The sequence below is a fragment of the Salvelinus fontinalis genome, chromosome 38, assembly GCF_029448725.1.
Source record: "Salvelinus fontinalis isolate EN_2023a chromosome 38, ASM2944872v1, whole genome shotgun sequence".
Classification (NCBI taxonomy): domain Eukaryota; kingdom Metazoa; phylum Chordata; class Actinopteri; order Salmoniformes; family Salmonidae; genus Salvelinus; species Salvelinus fontinalis.
In genome coordinates, this window is record NC_074702.1 from 28,515,662 (window position 1) to 28,531,762 (window position 16,101).

General features: G+C 39.2%; 1 protein-coding gene across 1 annotated transcript in view; it reads right to left on the minus strand.

Annotated features, from left to right (window-relative positions):
- LOC129838062 (glutamate receptor ionotropic, kainate 3-like) overlaps window positions 1-16,101 on the minus strand; it is a 128,656-nt gene that overhangs the window by 12,592 nt on the left and 99,963 nt on the right. Inside the window, exons 11-12 of the mRNA XM_055904741.1 lie at window positions 7,706-7,929; window positions 3,553-3,671 (exon numbers count right to left, since the gene is read on the minus strand). Of these exons, the coding sequence (XP_055760716.1) occupies window positions 3,553-3,671; window positions 7,706-7,929 (343 nt within the window). The remainder of the gene's footprint in view (window positions 1-3,552; window positions 3,672-7,705; window positions 7,930-16,101) is intronic.

Sequence of the window (16,101 nt, forward strand, 5' to 3'; positions counted from 1 at the left end):
TATACATCTCCTTGAAGAAGGACTTCATGTCTTCTAAGCCAAAGAAGTATAAATGTCCTTTCAGAGCAGAAGACAATGATACAGATCCAGTCAGCAAAGCGACACAATCTCAGTGACTGCAGTGCTGCTGCAGCTAGAATGGCTCGGTGCTGACGTCATCGTTTCAAGTAGTAACGTCATGTGAAAGGCCTTGCAAAACACTATGACCAAAAAAAATCCAATCTAAAGTATGTTACAGGATGGGGGATGTGACTCTAAATACACACTACGGCAAAATGGCAATTTCATTGAGAAAGGTATTAGGCTCAGGGATGCTGAATGAATGAATGAAGGACATTCTATTCTTGTGCCAAAGCACCAGTTGGCATCCCGTCCCTTATGGGATTCATTGACACAAACAAACATTACAATAATTCACTGTTAATTATTGATGCTTGTAATATTACATACATATTACATACACATATATTACATACATTTGCTGTGATCCACCTGTGTGAAATTCATGCGTTCACAGTACCCCCTATCAACCATAGTACAATATTCGACTTGCAAAAAGCATTCATAACTACTCATGGCTCCTTAAAACAGCATTGACCAAAGCACACATGCTTAAGATAGATTCATAATGCATTACACAGAAGTGTCTCATAAAAAAAGGAGACTGCTTGCTCCATCGTCAGTTTGAAAAAGGACAATCAGAGCCTTTCTGGGAGTTATATTGTCTGTGGATTTAGAAGCACTGAGTACTCTTAAATGCAATGCCCTGGCTTTCTCCCCATATTATTTTCCCCACAACCAAAGCTTCAACTTAACATCAGGGAGGCACCGCTTCCTGTGAGAATCATTACCTGCACTTAACATTCTCTCCTTAGCGGCCTCATCACATAAAAACACGCTCTCTACGCCAGAGGCTGTTAGAGCTTGTTAATCTCTTTTAAATACTGAATGTCATATAAACTAAACAATGTTTTCCAAGTTGAGAAACTCTCTTCTCCTTATCGGAATAAGATAACACAGATAAGGTCAAAACAATGCCCCATGACTATAAATGCAATATTTTGTACAGCTTATGTTACTTACACATTTTGCATATGAATATAGCAACTTATATTCATGTTTCACCCGTTTTGCAACACCAATCAGACACTCTGTTTGTCATGAGAAAAGCCTCACTTTACACCTCTCCATTTTGTGTGTTCTTCTTGTTTTGTAGGACACCTCACTCCCACAGACAAGCTGGCAGGATTTTGTTTTATTGGGCTGTTCTGTTCTTCCTCTTCCCAACATGTCCATTTGCATTCTAAACATGTCAATGAAATGGCTTCCTCCTCAGCGGCTGTCGGTGAGTTTGGCAGCAGAGGATAAGGTGTCTGGTTTGTATAAAAAAATGCACCCTTTGGATACATATTTGTATCAGGGCAGAACACAGAGCACTTTTTGCACTTTCCATTAGCACCTATTGTATTCTTTCCAGCATGGAATTAAATGAAGTATATTTCTCGGCCTCCTTGGTTTTTCTTTTTTACGGTTTGAGTGTGAGCACCTGCTGTACTCCATGGTCATTTTTTCTCTCACGCACCGGTCACCATTCCCCTTAGCCTGAGCACAGACCCTCAAACTTCTTTGCTACAGACAGGTAATCTGGCATTTTCATGAAATGCCAGATGGCCAGTCCGCACCTGGCTACAGAACACATCGGTGCCACAATTACTCAATACTAGTCCGTAGATAAATGTGCGCAGGCAGCACATGGTGCTCCAGGGTGAAGACTATGTCATTTCTGCATTGATAAATTACATGACCAATCGATTAGATAGTATAAAGGTTTGTTATAAGGAACTGGATAAAAAAATGCATTTTGTGTGGGTACGTCTTCCAGAGAATCAATGTTTGACCTACTTTTTGAGTTAACTGCAAATGACGCAGGTTATTTTATTTTTTTCTCTTTCACTAAGTCGGATTGGGAAAAGGTAACATGTTTAAAGAGTAATTGTAACATGTTAACGTAATTGTTCTAAGCGATTCCAGACCACATTAGCACTATGATCTTAAAGGGATAGTTCACCCAAATTACAAAGGTAGATATCCTTTTGGTTTTGTTAACCTTGCTACTGTCACCAATTGCATTTTTTCTTTTGCACTTGTGTCCAAAGAACAAAGCAAGTCAATATCCCAGATGAAATCATTTTCCGTGTTGGATGTCCAAATCATTTTAAAGTAACTGTATAGACTCGTAGACCATTTTGCTGTGTCAAGTAAAATATCCTGTTGTATAGTATGTAATCTGGGGGAACAACATTAACCTGCTTAGAGGAGGACAGTATTCAAAGGAACAATATTCTTTACAAACACAGGTGGTTTAGGTTTCAAGTTCAAGATTCAAGTGGTTGACCTACCATTCCAATGACAAAGGACTATCAATCTTGTTCAAAGATGAATCTCCAACTTCCTGTTTTGCTCGTTCCTCTCCTCCCTCGCATATTGTACTGTTAGCCTCCTAGCCTCCACTCACAATGCAAATTGTCAGAGATACCATGCAGCTACGCGGGAGAGCTGCCGAGGAGTACAGCTTTTGTGCTTAATGGATTGTCGCATTTGCTCTCCTTACCGCCAGAGATCCACCGTCGAGCCTCCCTAATTTGTCTTGTTACATTGAGGTTAAACATTTTATTAGTAGCTCTTTTTTTTAATCCTCGGCTGACTTCATTATGTCAAAGCATTTATGGGGCTCCATTTGCTTACGAATGTCTTTAAGGGTGGGCGAGGCGACTGCATTAGCTTGGTGTCGCCGTAATATCCTTCCCCTAACCTTTCTCAGATTTGTGTAAGCTTACACAGAAGGTGGAATAATTCAAATAGGTACTTTAGGGGTTGGGGAAAGACTAAAGTTAACTGTCTGCTCGGGCATAAGAAAGATGCTGAGAATTGACATACTTTAATATTATGAAATTATGCATAAAGGACAATGACAATACACTACTCCAGCATCATAAAAGGCCCAAGTGGCATTTAACAAAATGTAATTTGTCCCGAGAGCTGAGCTGTGTGTTGGACATAGATTTCGACAATGGGTCTTTGGTACAAGCACTCGGGAAACACAACAATATAAACATCAACCTTGTGGCCATAGCCAACGCCAGCGAGGAGTGACAGCTGGCATTTGTCAGACATGTTCTCCAACTTACCCTTTCGTCCCAAAACACAAACAGCTGTGTTATGGGGGGAAACAAATGCTACCGTGTTTTCTGTCTCTACCTGCCACATTCTGACAGGTGTCTGACACCTACTTTCTCTCACCACTCCTGTTTATATGAGCAGGCAGGGAGGTGACAACAGCTTTCTTTTGTAATGTACGTCTGAGCTGCAGTTGTTCCTGACGGGCAAGTGTCTTCTAAAACAGTCTCGAAAATGGAAATGAGGTAGCTTGTCAGTTAAAGAGGTGGAGAGAGGGAGGGAGAGGGAGGGTGGTTGCGCAGAGGAGGAAGGGAGTGGAGGGGGGACTGTTGCTTGTGACATGTGAAAGAGGGAACAAGCTAGGCTAAACCATACCTTGCTGCATGAGGGAGCCCACACCGAACCAGAAGCTGTTAAGGAGGGTGAAGTTGTTCTCCACCACCTCGGATCCGGGATTGCAGGGATGGGCGTCGTACCATTCGTACGGACTGAACCTACAGGGAGACGGGTGGAGACGGATATCAGGAACAAAGGCTCCAGTGTACCACAATTTCGGCATAATAGTGTATTGTTACTGTGGGGCTCAGTTAACCCTGACGAGGCATGGGGAAAGAGATAATGTGCATTAGAATTCAATCCCTTTCTCACCAACATCAATATCAATATAGAAATAATGGGTACTCATGTAGCCCGCTATACAAAGAAAGAGAAAAATGAGTTCAAAGGAAAACTATGACTCAAAACAGTTTAATAATCAATGATATAACTGTGTTCATGCTGTAATATGGGGATGGGGGGTAATATAGGGACTTACACAGATCTGATATATTGCTCCCAAGTTTACATGCATTATGCATGGGTATACCTATTTTTGATTCATTTCATGCTCTTGGCCAGTAATCCTGTGGCTTTTGGGATGAACCATAGTAATGCATCACAAATTGGTTCTAATAAGATGGAACAGAAGCTGTGCTTAATAATACATTATAGTTCTCTGCATCGAAGGCCTCTCTGGTGGGTAGAGCACTCCTGATGTGTCCTTGAGCCTAGCACTTAACCTGAATTTCGCCTGACAAAACCACCCATGAAGCGTTAGTCTACAGTGTCCCTAAAGATCTGTGCAACTGTGGGCACAAATTACGGGGTGCTAAAGGAGACATATTTTCTTACGGCTTTTTACTCACTATACAAACAAAAGACAAGCTGTTAAGATGTCCACATTTATTGTTTTCAGTAACTTGATTGTTAGCGGTGCATTTGACATAGCATTTGTCAGTTGTGCTGACGTGCTCTTATGTGTCCTTGACGATAGCGGTGTCTGTCAACCCTGTTCAAATCAAAAAGTTTGCCGTACCTTTATGTATCTCTGTAGATATCTCGCTGTGCTCAAAGGTAGCTAACTGTACACAAAAATACCACTTTCAGGACGACAGATATTGAAATGTCATTTTGTGATAGAACGAGGCACGCAACGCTGAAAATGTAGTAGTATAAAACCTACGAAGCCCGTGGTTCCACGTACTATGCCATTTAGTGTAACATCTTCTCAAAGTGCTCCACAGCATAAATCCTTTAATGTAGATGAAACCGTCACTTTTAAAGGCAGATGGAGAGATAAAACATGCTAAATGTCAGTGCTTTCCCTTCCTGAAATTAATTTTGAAAATGTTTTCAAATACGATCTGATTTATTCAGGGTGTTTTGCTGTCAGAGGAGAGGAGAAGAAGAGGAGTCTTAGATCCTTCGAACCCAGATAGAAGCAGCATATTTTAAGAAGAGATGCTATCTACTGGCTTTCATGAACGTTCGCCAATGAGTGGAGATAATACAAATGGACTATCAGTAACATTTCAAACGTACTATCTACTAACCCTAGCACTAATCTTAACCCTTACCCTTATTCTAAACCTAACCCTAACCGTAACCTTATCAAGCAGTTGCTATCAACAGATAGTTTGTTGATAGTATGATGCTCTACAGATAGACTTTCCGGATTATCCAAATAAAGAATGACCGAAAATGGTCCCGAAAACAGTCTATTCAAAAAGAAGAGACTAAATCAAGACCTTTAAGTTAGATGTCAAACGCTAATGATCTTTTTTTACCTCGTTTTTACCTTTTTTTTTACCTACCTTTTTTTTTTAAACCTTTTTGTGTTAACAAACATTTCTAAGTGCATATAGTGTCAATAAAGTGTCTTCCAAAACATTTGTTCATTTAATGGAACACATAGGTTTGCATCTCCACGTTACTCCATTTAATGGGGAAGGTGTTTAAAGATGGCGGCCTCCATACACTAAATACAAATGAGTTGTTTACCAAATTCGCTATACTGTACATTGCTCTATGTTACAATTATTTTGTATCGTCATTAGTACAGTATGTACAGTATACATGAACACAATTTAAGCAGACAATTTGAAAAACCCCAAAAGTAGATTGTGCTGATTTATTGGAGCATTGAACCATGTCACGCCCTGTAGTTAGAAAACTCAATGGATAGTGGGAAAACCATGACGTTATATCTGAATTCCCGAAATCTTTATGCACCTTCGCCATTCACAGCGCGTTTGTCATTCAATCTGGTCACACTCTAATGACGCAAAAATACCTCCCATAAAATCTGTCCTCTAAATAGTATGGATGAGAATCAGAAAGCAAACCCTCGCCTCTCCCTCATTCTAGACAGACATAGCAGAAGCACCTGAAGACGTAACCCAAAGAAATTTAAACTTAGCCAATGTGTTGCTATTTGAAAGATAAGGATGACCGGGGAAAAACTCCATTATTACACACTTGCTAGAGTGTAAGTTCTTATCAACATTGGCATGGTATAGAAGTCTTATTTTGTCATCTGTATTCCACTGCCAATTTTTATCTTATGGAATTTCAAAGATACATTTCCCAGGTCCTGGACAGTGTATTGCAGCATTGATGCTTGTGATGATGTCTACCCCCCTAGTTACATCCTTAAAGTGATCCCAGGTTATAAGAGCACTGATAAGGCAAGTGCAAATACCGGGCACTGCTCAATGTTTCCTCTCATTTGTACTTAGAGAATGGTTGCTTGTGATTTATTTTCTGTTTTCATACTTCTGTAAGCACTCAAGTAGGTTTCCCATATTGTTGACCTACGGTCATGAACTCCAAGATGGCTGTGGAAAAACATAAGGCTTAGTTCTCTTCTCGTGGGTGCCTGCTCAGTGACATGGATCATGATTGTCCAGAAAAGCTTTTGACTTCAAATTTGTCTGACTTGTATTAAACTATAGACTATCAGTACAGTATGTGCCTACCTGATATTGAACACATACATTTGCCTCTTTCGGCAAAGCGTTCTGGTTTTTCCAACATCTCAAGCACCCATACATCGTTTGGCTCTAAGCACTTCTGCTCGCTTTCGAGGCAGGTCTCCAAAGAATGATGCAACAGTCAGAGATGATTTTCTACTTGTGCTTACAAAAACAGGGTGCTAAAATGAGCTTGTGAGCTTGTCGCAAGACATAATGGGAGAGGGTTGAGGAGAGCAGCTGGCTCCTCTCAGAACCCCAAGCCCCTTCAAAAGCTCTACATTGTCAGAACTTCCTCAAGCACCACTCCGCATTTGGGTGCACCAGGAAGTGGTGAGAAGCAGTGACAATGACCACAGAAAGCGAGCAGGATGCCTGCAAGTGGCACATGGGTTCTTTTCTTTCTCTCTTATGTAAATAATTCCATCGAAAGTCTCAGGAACACATTTGGAACACATAGGGAAATATTGAAAGAAATCAGAGATACCCTGACCTCAATCCATACTAATTTCAACTTTCAATTATTTTCAATGATTTGTGGGGAATGTGGAAAAGATAACAAGCACAGATAAATGTCATGAGAGACATTTCTTTTTTTATTATCACATTTCTTTCTCCAGGTATCGGCAGGTATTTATTTTTATACATTTGAAAGGCGAAAGTTACAACTGCAGAGAAATTATACAGGAAACGCTTTGAATTGGAGAGAATCACTTCGCTAGTGGTTTGCTACTCTCATCTTTTTCTTCCACTGCTGGGCTCCACAGAGAACCCACGCTGACGTAACTGCCTTGATCACTACCCACCAACTCACACAAAATGTTGGACTTGTACCAATTGAACATGGACCTACCGCTGAGCAGAGACCTCCTCTTACCCCCAACTGATGAAATCACTTGAGACCATCATTGACTGACTCGGTTCTGCAGAGATTCAGATTGGCCAGCCTCAATTTGTGCACTATATCCTTCCAGATAAAACATTTCCACATCGCTGCAACTATACACAGTTGGGGGCATTAAAACATTAGGTTGCGCCTTGGTTTTGGCATGTTCAACATGGTGCTCCCCTAGTGAGAGACAGTGTTGTCACAAAAAACTGTATCGCTGCACAAATTATTTTTTAACTAACTTTTTCGTGCCTGCAAATACAAGTAGAATAAACAAAATATATCACTCTCAATAAAATCCAATGAACACAAACACACACAGGCAGAACAAGAAAAGTCTGGGACTCACCTGGCGATGACGAAGAGAACACAGCTGACGCCTAGGTAGGCCAGCAGGATGTAGACCCAGATGTCCGGGGTCATGGGGTTGAGGAAGGAGAAGAAGCCGTTGTTGGTGGTGTTGGGCTTGCGGTACAGGATGCTGATGCCCATGCTCATGAAGGGCTTGGAGAAGTCCACGACCTTCTCACGCAGGTAGGTAATGGTAAGAGGGGCCACAGCCAAGTCGGCTCTCTGTAGGGGAGACAAGAGAAGGAACGATCAGTCAAACGATAAGACCCTTCCACTAGCTTTATTACCTTTGTTACCCCAAAGCCATAAGACTGCTGAACAGTTAATTAAACGGCTACCCGGATTTTCTGCTTTCACCCCCTACCTTACAGTACATAGCGTTTCAATCAATCACCTAACCTAACCAAACCGACATGTACATATTACCTCGATCAATCACCCAACTACCTCGTACTCCAGTACACTGACTCGGTACAGGTAATCCTTGTACGTAGCTTGTATATAGCCTCATTATTGTTATTTTAGTGTTATTTTATTTGTATCTATTTGTTAATCCTCTTAAGCGTTTCACAGTAAAGTCTACACTTGTTGTATTGATTTGATTTCTTTTGCTGGTACTTTCATATGTTCTTCAGGTATTTTTGAAAATCATAGATCGGCATGAACCATTGTTGTTACACCAAAAAGGTACATGCAACTTGAAAACCAGTTAGAGGAAGAATAAAGTACATTACATTGGTAGTTTCATAACAAGTATTATTAAGTCCTGTAACATATGACATCATTTGATAAAATCAAAGTTCTATTGAACTTCACACCAAAGTAATTTTGCAGAGATCACAGGTTGCCCCACCCCTCCAAATATTCGCCAATCTTTTTTTTTTTTACATACGAAATGACAAACACCCGCCCTAATGAATCACAAGAAACAAGGGCCATTCCCACATGCCTTCCCACCAGCTTCTCCCCATGCCTCCACTATCTGGAGCCTGGTGCCTTCTGACTAGGCTAATATAGCTCTCTGAGATACTGCCCTGGCAGGGTCTGACGGTGAACGTTGCGGCCCATGATTTTGCGTCTGGCTGCATATTCAGAAGGTTACCGTTTACAAGGCCTCCCCCCACACCTCAAACATGTCAGGGTTGGACAGGACATTAATGAAACCAGTTGCTTGGTTCACGCTTGGATAGCTCCCTTCCTCGGAAACAAAGGAAACTCACAAAGGGGTTTGGACCAATTTCCTTTTCTTCCTTTTTTAGTGGTGGCATAGCAACAAAGCTCAGTGTGCTAGCACCAGAACATCCCTGATGGTGAGTACATTGGAAAGTGTGGAGGATGTCTATTCCTGTAGATCATATGAAGGTCTGAATTACCAGAACCCTGCTCCCTACAAGCTCAGAAGCATTCCAAGAAAGTGCCCATAAGTATTCCAAGAAACAAATGTAGCAATTAATTTCCCCCCCCCCCCATGTGTAATTTGTAATGTATGTACAAGGCTGACAATGCATCGAATCAATCCCCTTCATTTCTTAGCTTAGCTGACATTACAATGTCAGAGCAATAACCTCTAAAATTAGAAAACAAATGCTTTTGTGGTGTTAAGAAAGTAACTCAAGGACATTTTTTTTGCTGTCGCTACCACATAGCTCAGTCACTCCCTCCTTCCAAAATAATTACTAATTACTATTCTAACATTCAGAGCAGTCAATGGGGGTCAGTATAAGAAAATGGTCGAACTCCGCGTGTGACCGTTTGGATTATACCTGCGCCTGTGGCCAACACTGTGGTGGCTAAACACAAGAAAGCCTAACAAAGAGAGACAGCGTGGGCACAGCCAATCTGTCATGTGGTGCAATCCACTGTGCCCTCATTAAACATGTACATTTACAACACACACCCGCTTCCTCTGTTCTCTGCCGTCGACCGCCGCTTTTAAAGCTAGCTGCCACTCAACCGGAAGACCGAGCAGCAGGTGATCCCAGCCAATCTCAGCCATCCCTATGGTGGGCTAATATACACGCTGCACGGCTATTTTTTGCTTACACACGTATTGCCGAGCACACGCGTGATAACCTAATAGTACCCTGCTGAGTGCCACATGGCTCTGTGTTATCTGTGGGCGCGCAGATGGTATTGTAAGCTTAGAGCTGTGCTACCTCCATACTGCCACACCTGATAACATTCTGTAGGATTCATACAATTACACAAACACTACCGGTCAAAAGATTTAGAACACCTACTCATTCAAGGTTTATTTTTTATTTTTACTATTTTCTACATTGTAGAATAATAGTGAAGACATCACAACTATGAAATAACACATATGGAATCATGTAGTAACCAATAACGTGTTAAACAAATATATATTTTTGTATTTGAGATTCTTCAAATATCCACCCTTTGCCTTGATGACAGCTTTTCAAACTCTTGGCATTCTCTCAACCAGCTTCACCTGGAGTTCCCACATATGCTGAGCACTTGTTGGCTTCTTTTCCTTTACTCTGCGGTCCGACTCATCCCAAACCATCTCAATTTGGTTGAGGTCGGGGGATTGTGGAGGCCAGGCCCCACTAATCCCAAACCAGATGGGGTGGAGTATCACTGCATACTTCTGTGGTAGCCATGCTGGTTAAGTGTGCCTTGAATTCTAAATAAATCACAGACAGTGTCACCAGAAATGTACCCCCACACCATAACACCTCCTCCTCCTCCATGCTCTATGGTGGGAAATACACATGCAGAGATCATCCGTTCACCTACACCACATCTCACAAAGATACGGCGGGCAGTTGGAACCAAAAAATTCAAATTTGGACTCCAGACCAAAAGACAAATTTCCACCGTTCTAATGTCTATTGCTCGTGTTTCTTGGCCCAAGCAAGTCTCTTCTTATTATTGGTGTCCTTTAGTACTGGTTTCTTCGCAGCAATTCGACCATGATTCACACAGTCTCCCCCTGAACAGTTGATGTTAAGATGTGTCTGTTCCTTGAACTCTGTGAAGCATTTATTTGGACTGCAATTTCTGAGACTGGTAACTCAAATGAACTTATCCTCTGCAGCAGAGGTAACTCTGGCACGATACAACAGGATACAATGTGACGCCTAAGACACATTTTTACTTGCAGTCATTAGCGGCCGTTGGAATCTATGTTCCTTCTTCCTTTTTTTGTCGGAATACAACAGGATATAATGAGGACTACATGAAATATGTCTTGCGTGTAATGGACATAAAACAAGGGACTGGTCTTGCGATATATTTAGGTTGTTTGTTCTTCTTTTCTCTTTATTTCTTTTTTTTCTCCAATCCAATGAACTGAGCAGGCTAGGCTGACATGCTTATAGCCTTGCTAGGACTTTCAAATATGAGCATGCATGTATAAGATCGTGCTGTTATTATTTATATTACTATTATTGTTACTACATATTTTTTCTGACTGTTTTCCATGTTATTTGGTTAGTTCTCTTAGGCATCCTTATAGATAATGATATTTCCCTCTGGCCAATGCCGATCGGCGGCCAAGGGTTTGCCTTAGGACGCAAAGGTGCGTCATGAGTTAGGGAGATGGTCTGATGGTCTTAGTGATATGGGGGAAGGTTTTAGTGGGTGGAATATTAGGACAATTGGAGGTTTACAAAGTTGCAGCTACAGTATGCTTAACAGTGTAAATTATTATGGTGCAACTATATGGACACTTAATATCATGGTGCTTTATAATGGTAAGTTTACAAACATTGGTTGTGGTAAGTATAATTGAAACTTGGGTATCATCAAGGTAAGTGGGTAAATAAGTATAGCAAGTTATAATTGTAATGGCTTATCAGATAATAAAAAAAGAAGATCCATTTTTACATGGCTAAAAGATAAAGAATATAATATCTATTGTTTACAGGAAACTCATTCTACAAATATAGATGAGGTTGGGTGGAAAAATGACTGGGAGGGAGAAATATATTTGTGTCATGGTCAAAGAATCTCAAAAGGGGTGATTATACTAATTAATACACATTTTTATTCGATTGTGCAAACTGTGCAAACAGATCCGCAAGGAAGATGGATAATTTTAAAAATGCTATTGGACCATCTGGCTAATTAATCTATATGGGCCAAATAATAATGATCCACACTTTTTCGAAAATATATATAATAATCTATTGAGCTCACAAGCAAGGAAATAATCTATTATCATAAAGGAAATCATTCTATTAACTATCACCCTCAAGCACTTAAGGAGATTACGAAGATCATGGATACATTAGAACTAGTGGATATATGGAGGTTGGAAACCCTGACCTAGTGAGATATACATGGAGGAGGCTTAATCAAGCTAGCTGGCATCAAAAGTTTTAAAAAGTATTAATAGGAGAATGAATGCGATCGGACCACCATCTAATTGTCCTCCATATAACTCTTACAGAATTTCCACATGGACAGGGATATTGTAAATTTTATCAAAGCCTATTGGATGACAATTTGTTCTTAACTAAGACAAAATAATTAATAATTGACTTTTTTTGTACAACATAGGTACAGCAGATCCCCTTATTGAATGGGACACTTTCAAATGTACTTTTAGAGGCCATTCAATACAATACTCATCATTAAAACAAAAATAGTTTTGGTCAAAAGAGATTAGACTAATAAAGGAAATAGAGGAAGTAACAGCGCAGGTAGATGGTAATAGAAACTGTACTATAGAGGCACAAAATAAATTAGAGGTAAACAAAAATAAATGTAGGTTCTTATTCAAGAACGATCAAGTGTAATGTATTACAAAAATATAGCGAATTGGATGGAAAATGGGGAAAAATGCACAACATTTTTCTTGAAACTTCAACACAGAAATTCTACCAAAAATAATTTACAGAAACTCGTTACAAATGATGGAGTTATCTATGATTCACCAAATTTACAGAAAGACCGGTGTGAAGGCCAACTTACTGAGAGGGACTTTTTGAGGCAATAAAATCTTTCAGTCTGGAAAAACACCAGGGCTTGATGGTATATCAGACATTTAATTACTCTTATACAAATGGTAGACTTTTAGGTACTCAAAAGATGGTCTGATTTCATTACTATTAAAACAGGACCCAGGTGGTAAGTATAAAGATCCAGTCCATTTAAAAAATTGGAGGCCTCTAACACTTCAATGTTGTGATGTGAAAATCCTGGCGAAATGCATAGCATACAGAATAAAAAAGGTTATACCATCCTGTTCAGACAGGTTTTTTACATGGACAATATATTGGAGATAATATACGACAATTACTTGAAACAATTGAACATTCTGAAAGATTGAAGATACCAGGTCTGGTCTTCATAGTAGATTTTGAAAAGGCATTTGATAAAGTACAATTAGATTTTAAATATAAATGCCTGGAATACTTTAATTTTGGTGAATCTCAATGAATTATACAATGTGTTAAATTGATGTACAGCATCCCCACATGTAAAATAGTAAACAATGCTTACTTCTCAGAAAGTATTGAGCTTTTAGAGGAGTAAAACAAGGCTGTCCGTTGTCTGCATATCAATTTATTATGGCCATTGAAATGCAAGCTATTAAAATTAGATCCAACAAGAACATCAAGGGGTTAGAAATCCAGGGGATAAAAACAAAAGTGTCAATGTAAGCTGATGACTCTAGTTTTTTCTTAAGTCTGCAATCTGGATCCCTGCACAGTCTCATTTGAAGATCTTGATCACTTTGCTAGCCCTGTAGTTTACCAATAAAATGGGCAGATGGTGAAGTAGACATGCTTGGTATTCATATCTCAAAAAATATAAATGAACTTCCTACAATTAATTTCAATAGAATGTTAGCAAAAATAGAAAAAAATTGCAACCATGGAGAAGTAAATACTTGTCTATTTATGGAAAAATTACATTACATGGAAAAATTACAAAAATTACAAATTACAAAATTACAAAATTACAAAATTACAATTACATTTGTATAAGAGTAATCAAAAATTACAAATTACATATTTATGGAAAAATTACAAAATTACTCTTTGGTCCTATCACAGTTTACTTACTTACTAATGGCATTGCCTACTCTAGATGATTTGTTTTTAAAATCATATGAGCAAAACATATTTCATTTTATTTGGAATGCTAAGCTAGACAAAATTAAATGTGCCTATTTATATAATGAATGTGAGTTTGGGGGGCTAAAATTATTAAATATTAAAGCATTAAACCTCTCACTAAAAGCTTCATTCATACATAGGTTATACTTAAACCCCAAATGGTCCTCAGGTAGATTATTAAGAAAAGCGCATCCTTTTTTCAAAAATTGCCTTTTTGCCTTCATACAGATTACAAATTCTAATTTACGACTAATTGAAAATGAAATTTTGTTGACAGTATCACCCTTTCTTAAACAAGCCATAAAAAGCTGGTTACAATTTCAGTTTTATCCTCCAGAAACGATAGAACAAATATTACAATAAATGTTATGGTTAAACTCAAATATATTGATAAACAAAAAAAATATTTTTATATGGATTTTTTCAACAATTAAAAAAAAATATTTATTAATGATATAATGAATAAAAATTGAGTTATGTCACATATGCAGTTATGGAAAATATATGTAAATATCTACTCAATCCACACTTACAAACAAATGATTGCAGCACTACCACAAAAATGGAGGCGGCAATTGGAAAACAGAGAAGGTTGGGAACTTGTTTGTCTGCCATTTATTAAAGGTACAAATAGAAAAATATACCAGTTTCATCTGAGGACAAAAATGTTGACAGCTGCGCCATACAGGTTGCAAAATAAATAACACATGGTTTAAGAACTGGTACAAAAAACTACACTTGACTCAACACTTAGAGTTTTTCAATTTAAATTATTATATCAAAATCTTGCCACCAACAGAATGCTATATATATTGGGCATACAATAATCTCAGCTCTGTAGATTTTGTCTGCGAAGAGACAGAATCAATAGATCACTTATTCTGGTATTTCCCCTACGTAGCTTGTGTCTGGTCACAGGTTCAGGAATGGTTAAAAAATCACAACATGCACTTAAAAATAATATACGATTAAAAGATTCATACATTTTGTAAAACATCACAGCACAATTGAAAAAATATATGGCACATGGAAACCAAACAAGGGCGGTCTATGGTGATAGCTGGGATGGCCTGAGAATGGCTGAGGGTTGGGATTAAAGAGTTTTTTTGGTAATGTATTGTTGTTATATAGATTTTTCTTAATTTTTTTAATTTAACCTTTATTTAAGCAGGTAGGCCAGTTGACAACAAGTTCTCATTTACAACTGCAACCTGGCCAAGATAAAGCAAATCAGTGCGATAAAAACAACAACAGAGTTACACATGGAAGAAACTAACGTTCAACACAATAGAAAAATAAAGTCTATATGCATTGTGTGCAAATGGCGTGAGGAGGTAAGGCAATAAATAGGCCATAGTAGCGAAGTAATTACAATTTAACAAATTAACACTGGAGTGATAGATGTGCCGATGATGATGTGCAAGTAGAAATAATGGTGTGCAAAAGAGCAAAACAGTAAATAAAAACAATATGGGGATGAGGTAGGTAGATTGGATGGGCTATTTACAGATGGGCTGTGTACAGCTGTAGCGATCGGTTAGATGCTCAGATCGCTGATTTTTAAAGTTAGTGAGGGAGATATAAGTCTCCAACTTCAGCGATTTTTGCAATTTGTTCCAGTCATTGGCAGCAGAGAACTGGAAGGAAAGGCGGCCTAACGAGGTGTTGGCTTTGGGGATGACCAGTGAGATATACCTGCTGAAGCGCGTGCTATGGGTGGGTATTGTTATCGTGACCAGTGAGCTGAGATAAGGCGGAGCTTTACCTAACAAAGACTTATAGATAATCTGGAGCCAGTGGGTCTGGCAACGAATATGTAGCGAGGGCCAGCCGAGGAGAGCATACAGGTCGCAGTGGTGGGTGATATATGGGGCTTTGGTGACAAAATGGATGACAATGTGATAGACTGCATCCAGTTTTCTGAGTAGAGTGTTGGAGGCTATTTTGTAAATGACATCGCCGAAGTCGAGGATCGGTAGGATAGTCAGTTTACGAGTGTATGTTTGGCAGCGTGAGTGAAGGAGGCTTTGTTGCGAAATAGGAAGCAGATTGTAGATTTAATTTTGAATTGGAGATGTTAAATGAGTCTGGAAAGAGATTTTACAGTCTAGCCAGACATCTAGGTATTTGTAGTTGTACACATATTCTAAATCAAAACTGTCCAGAGCAGTGACGCTAATCGGGCGGGTGGGTGCGGGCAGGGATCGGTTGAAAAGCATGCATTTCGTTTTACTAGCGTTTAAGAGCAGTTGGAGGCCACGGAAGGAGTGTTTTATGGCATTGAAGCGCGTTTGGAGGTTTG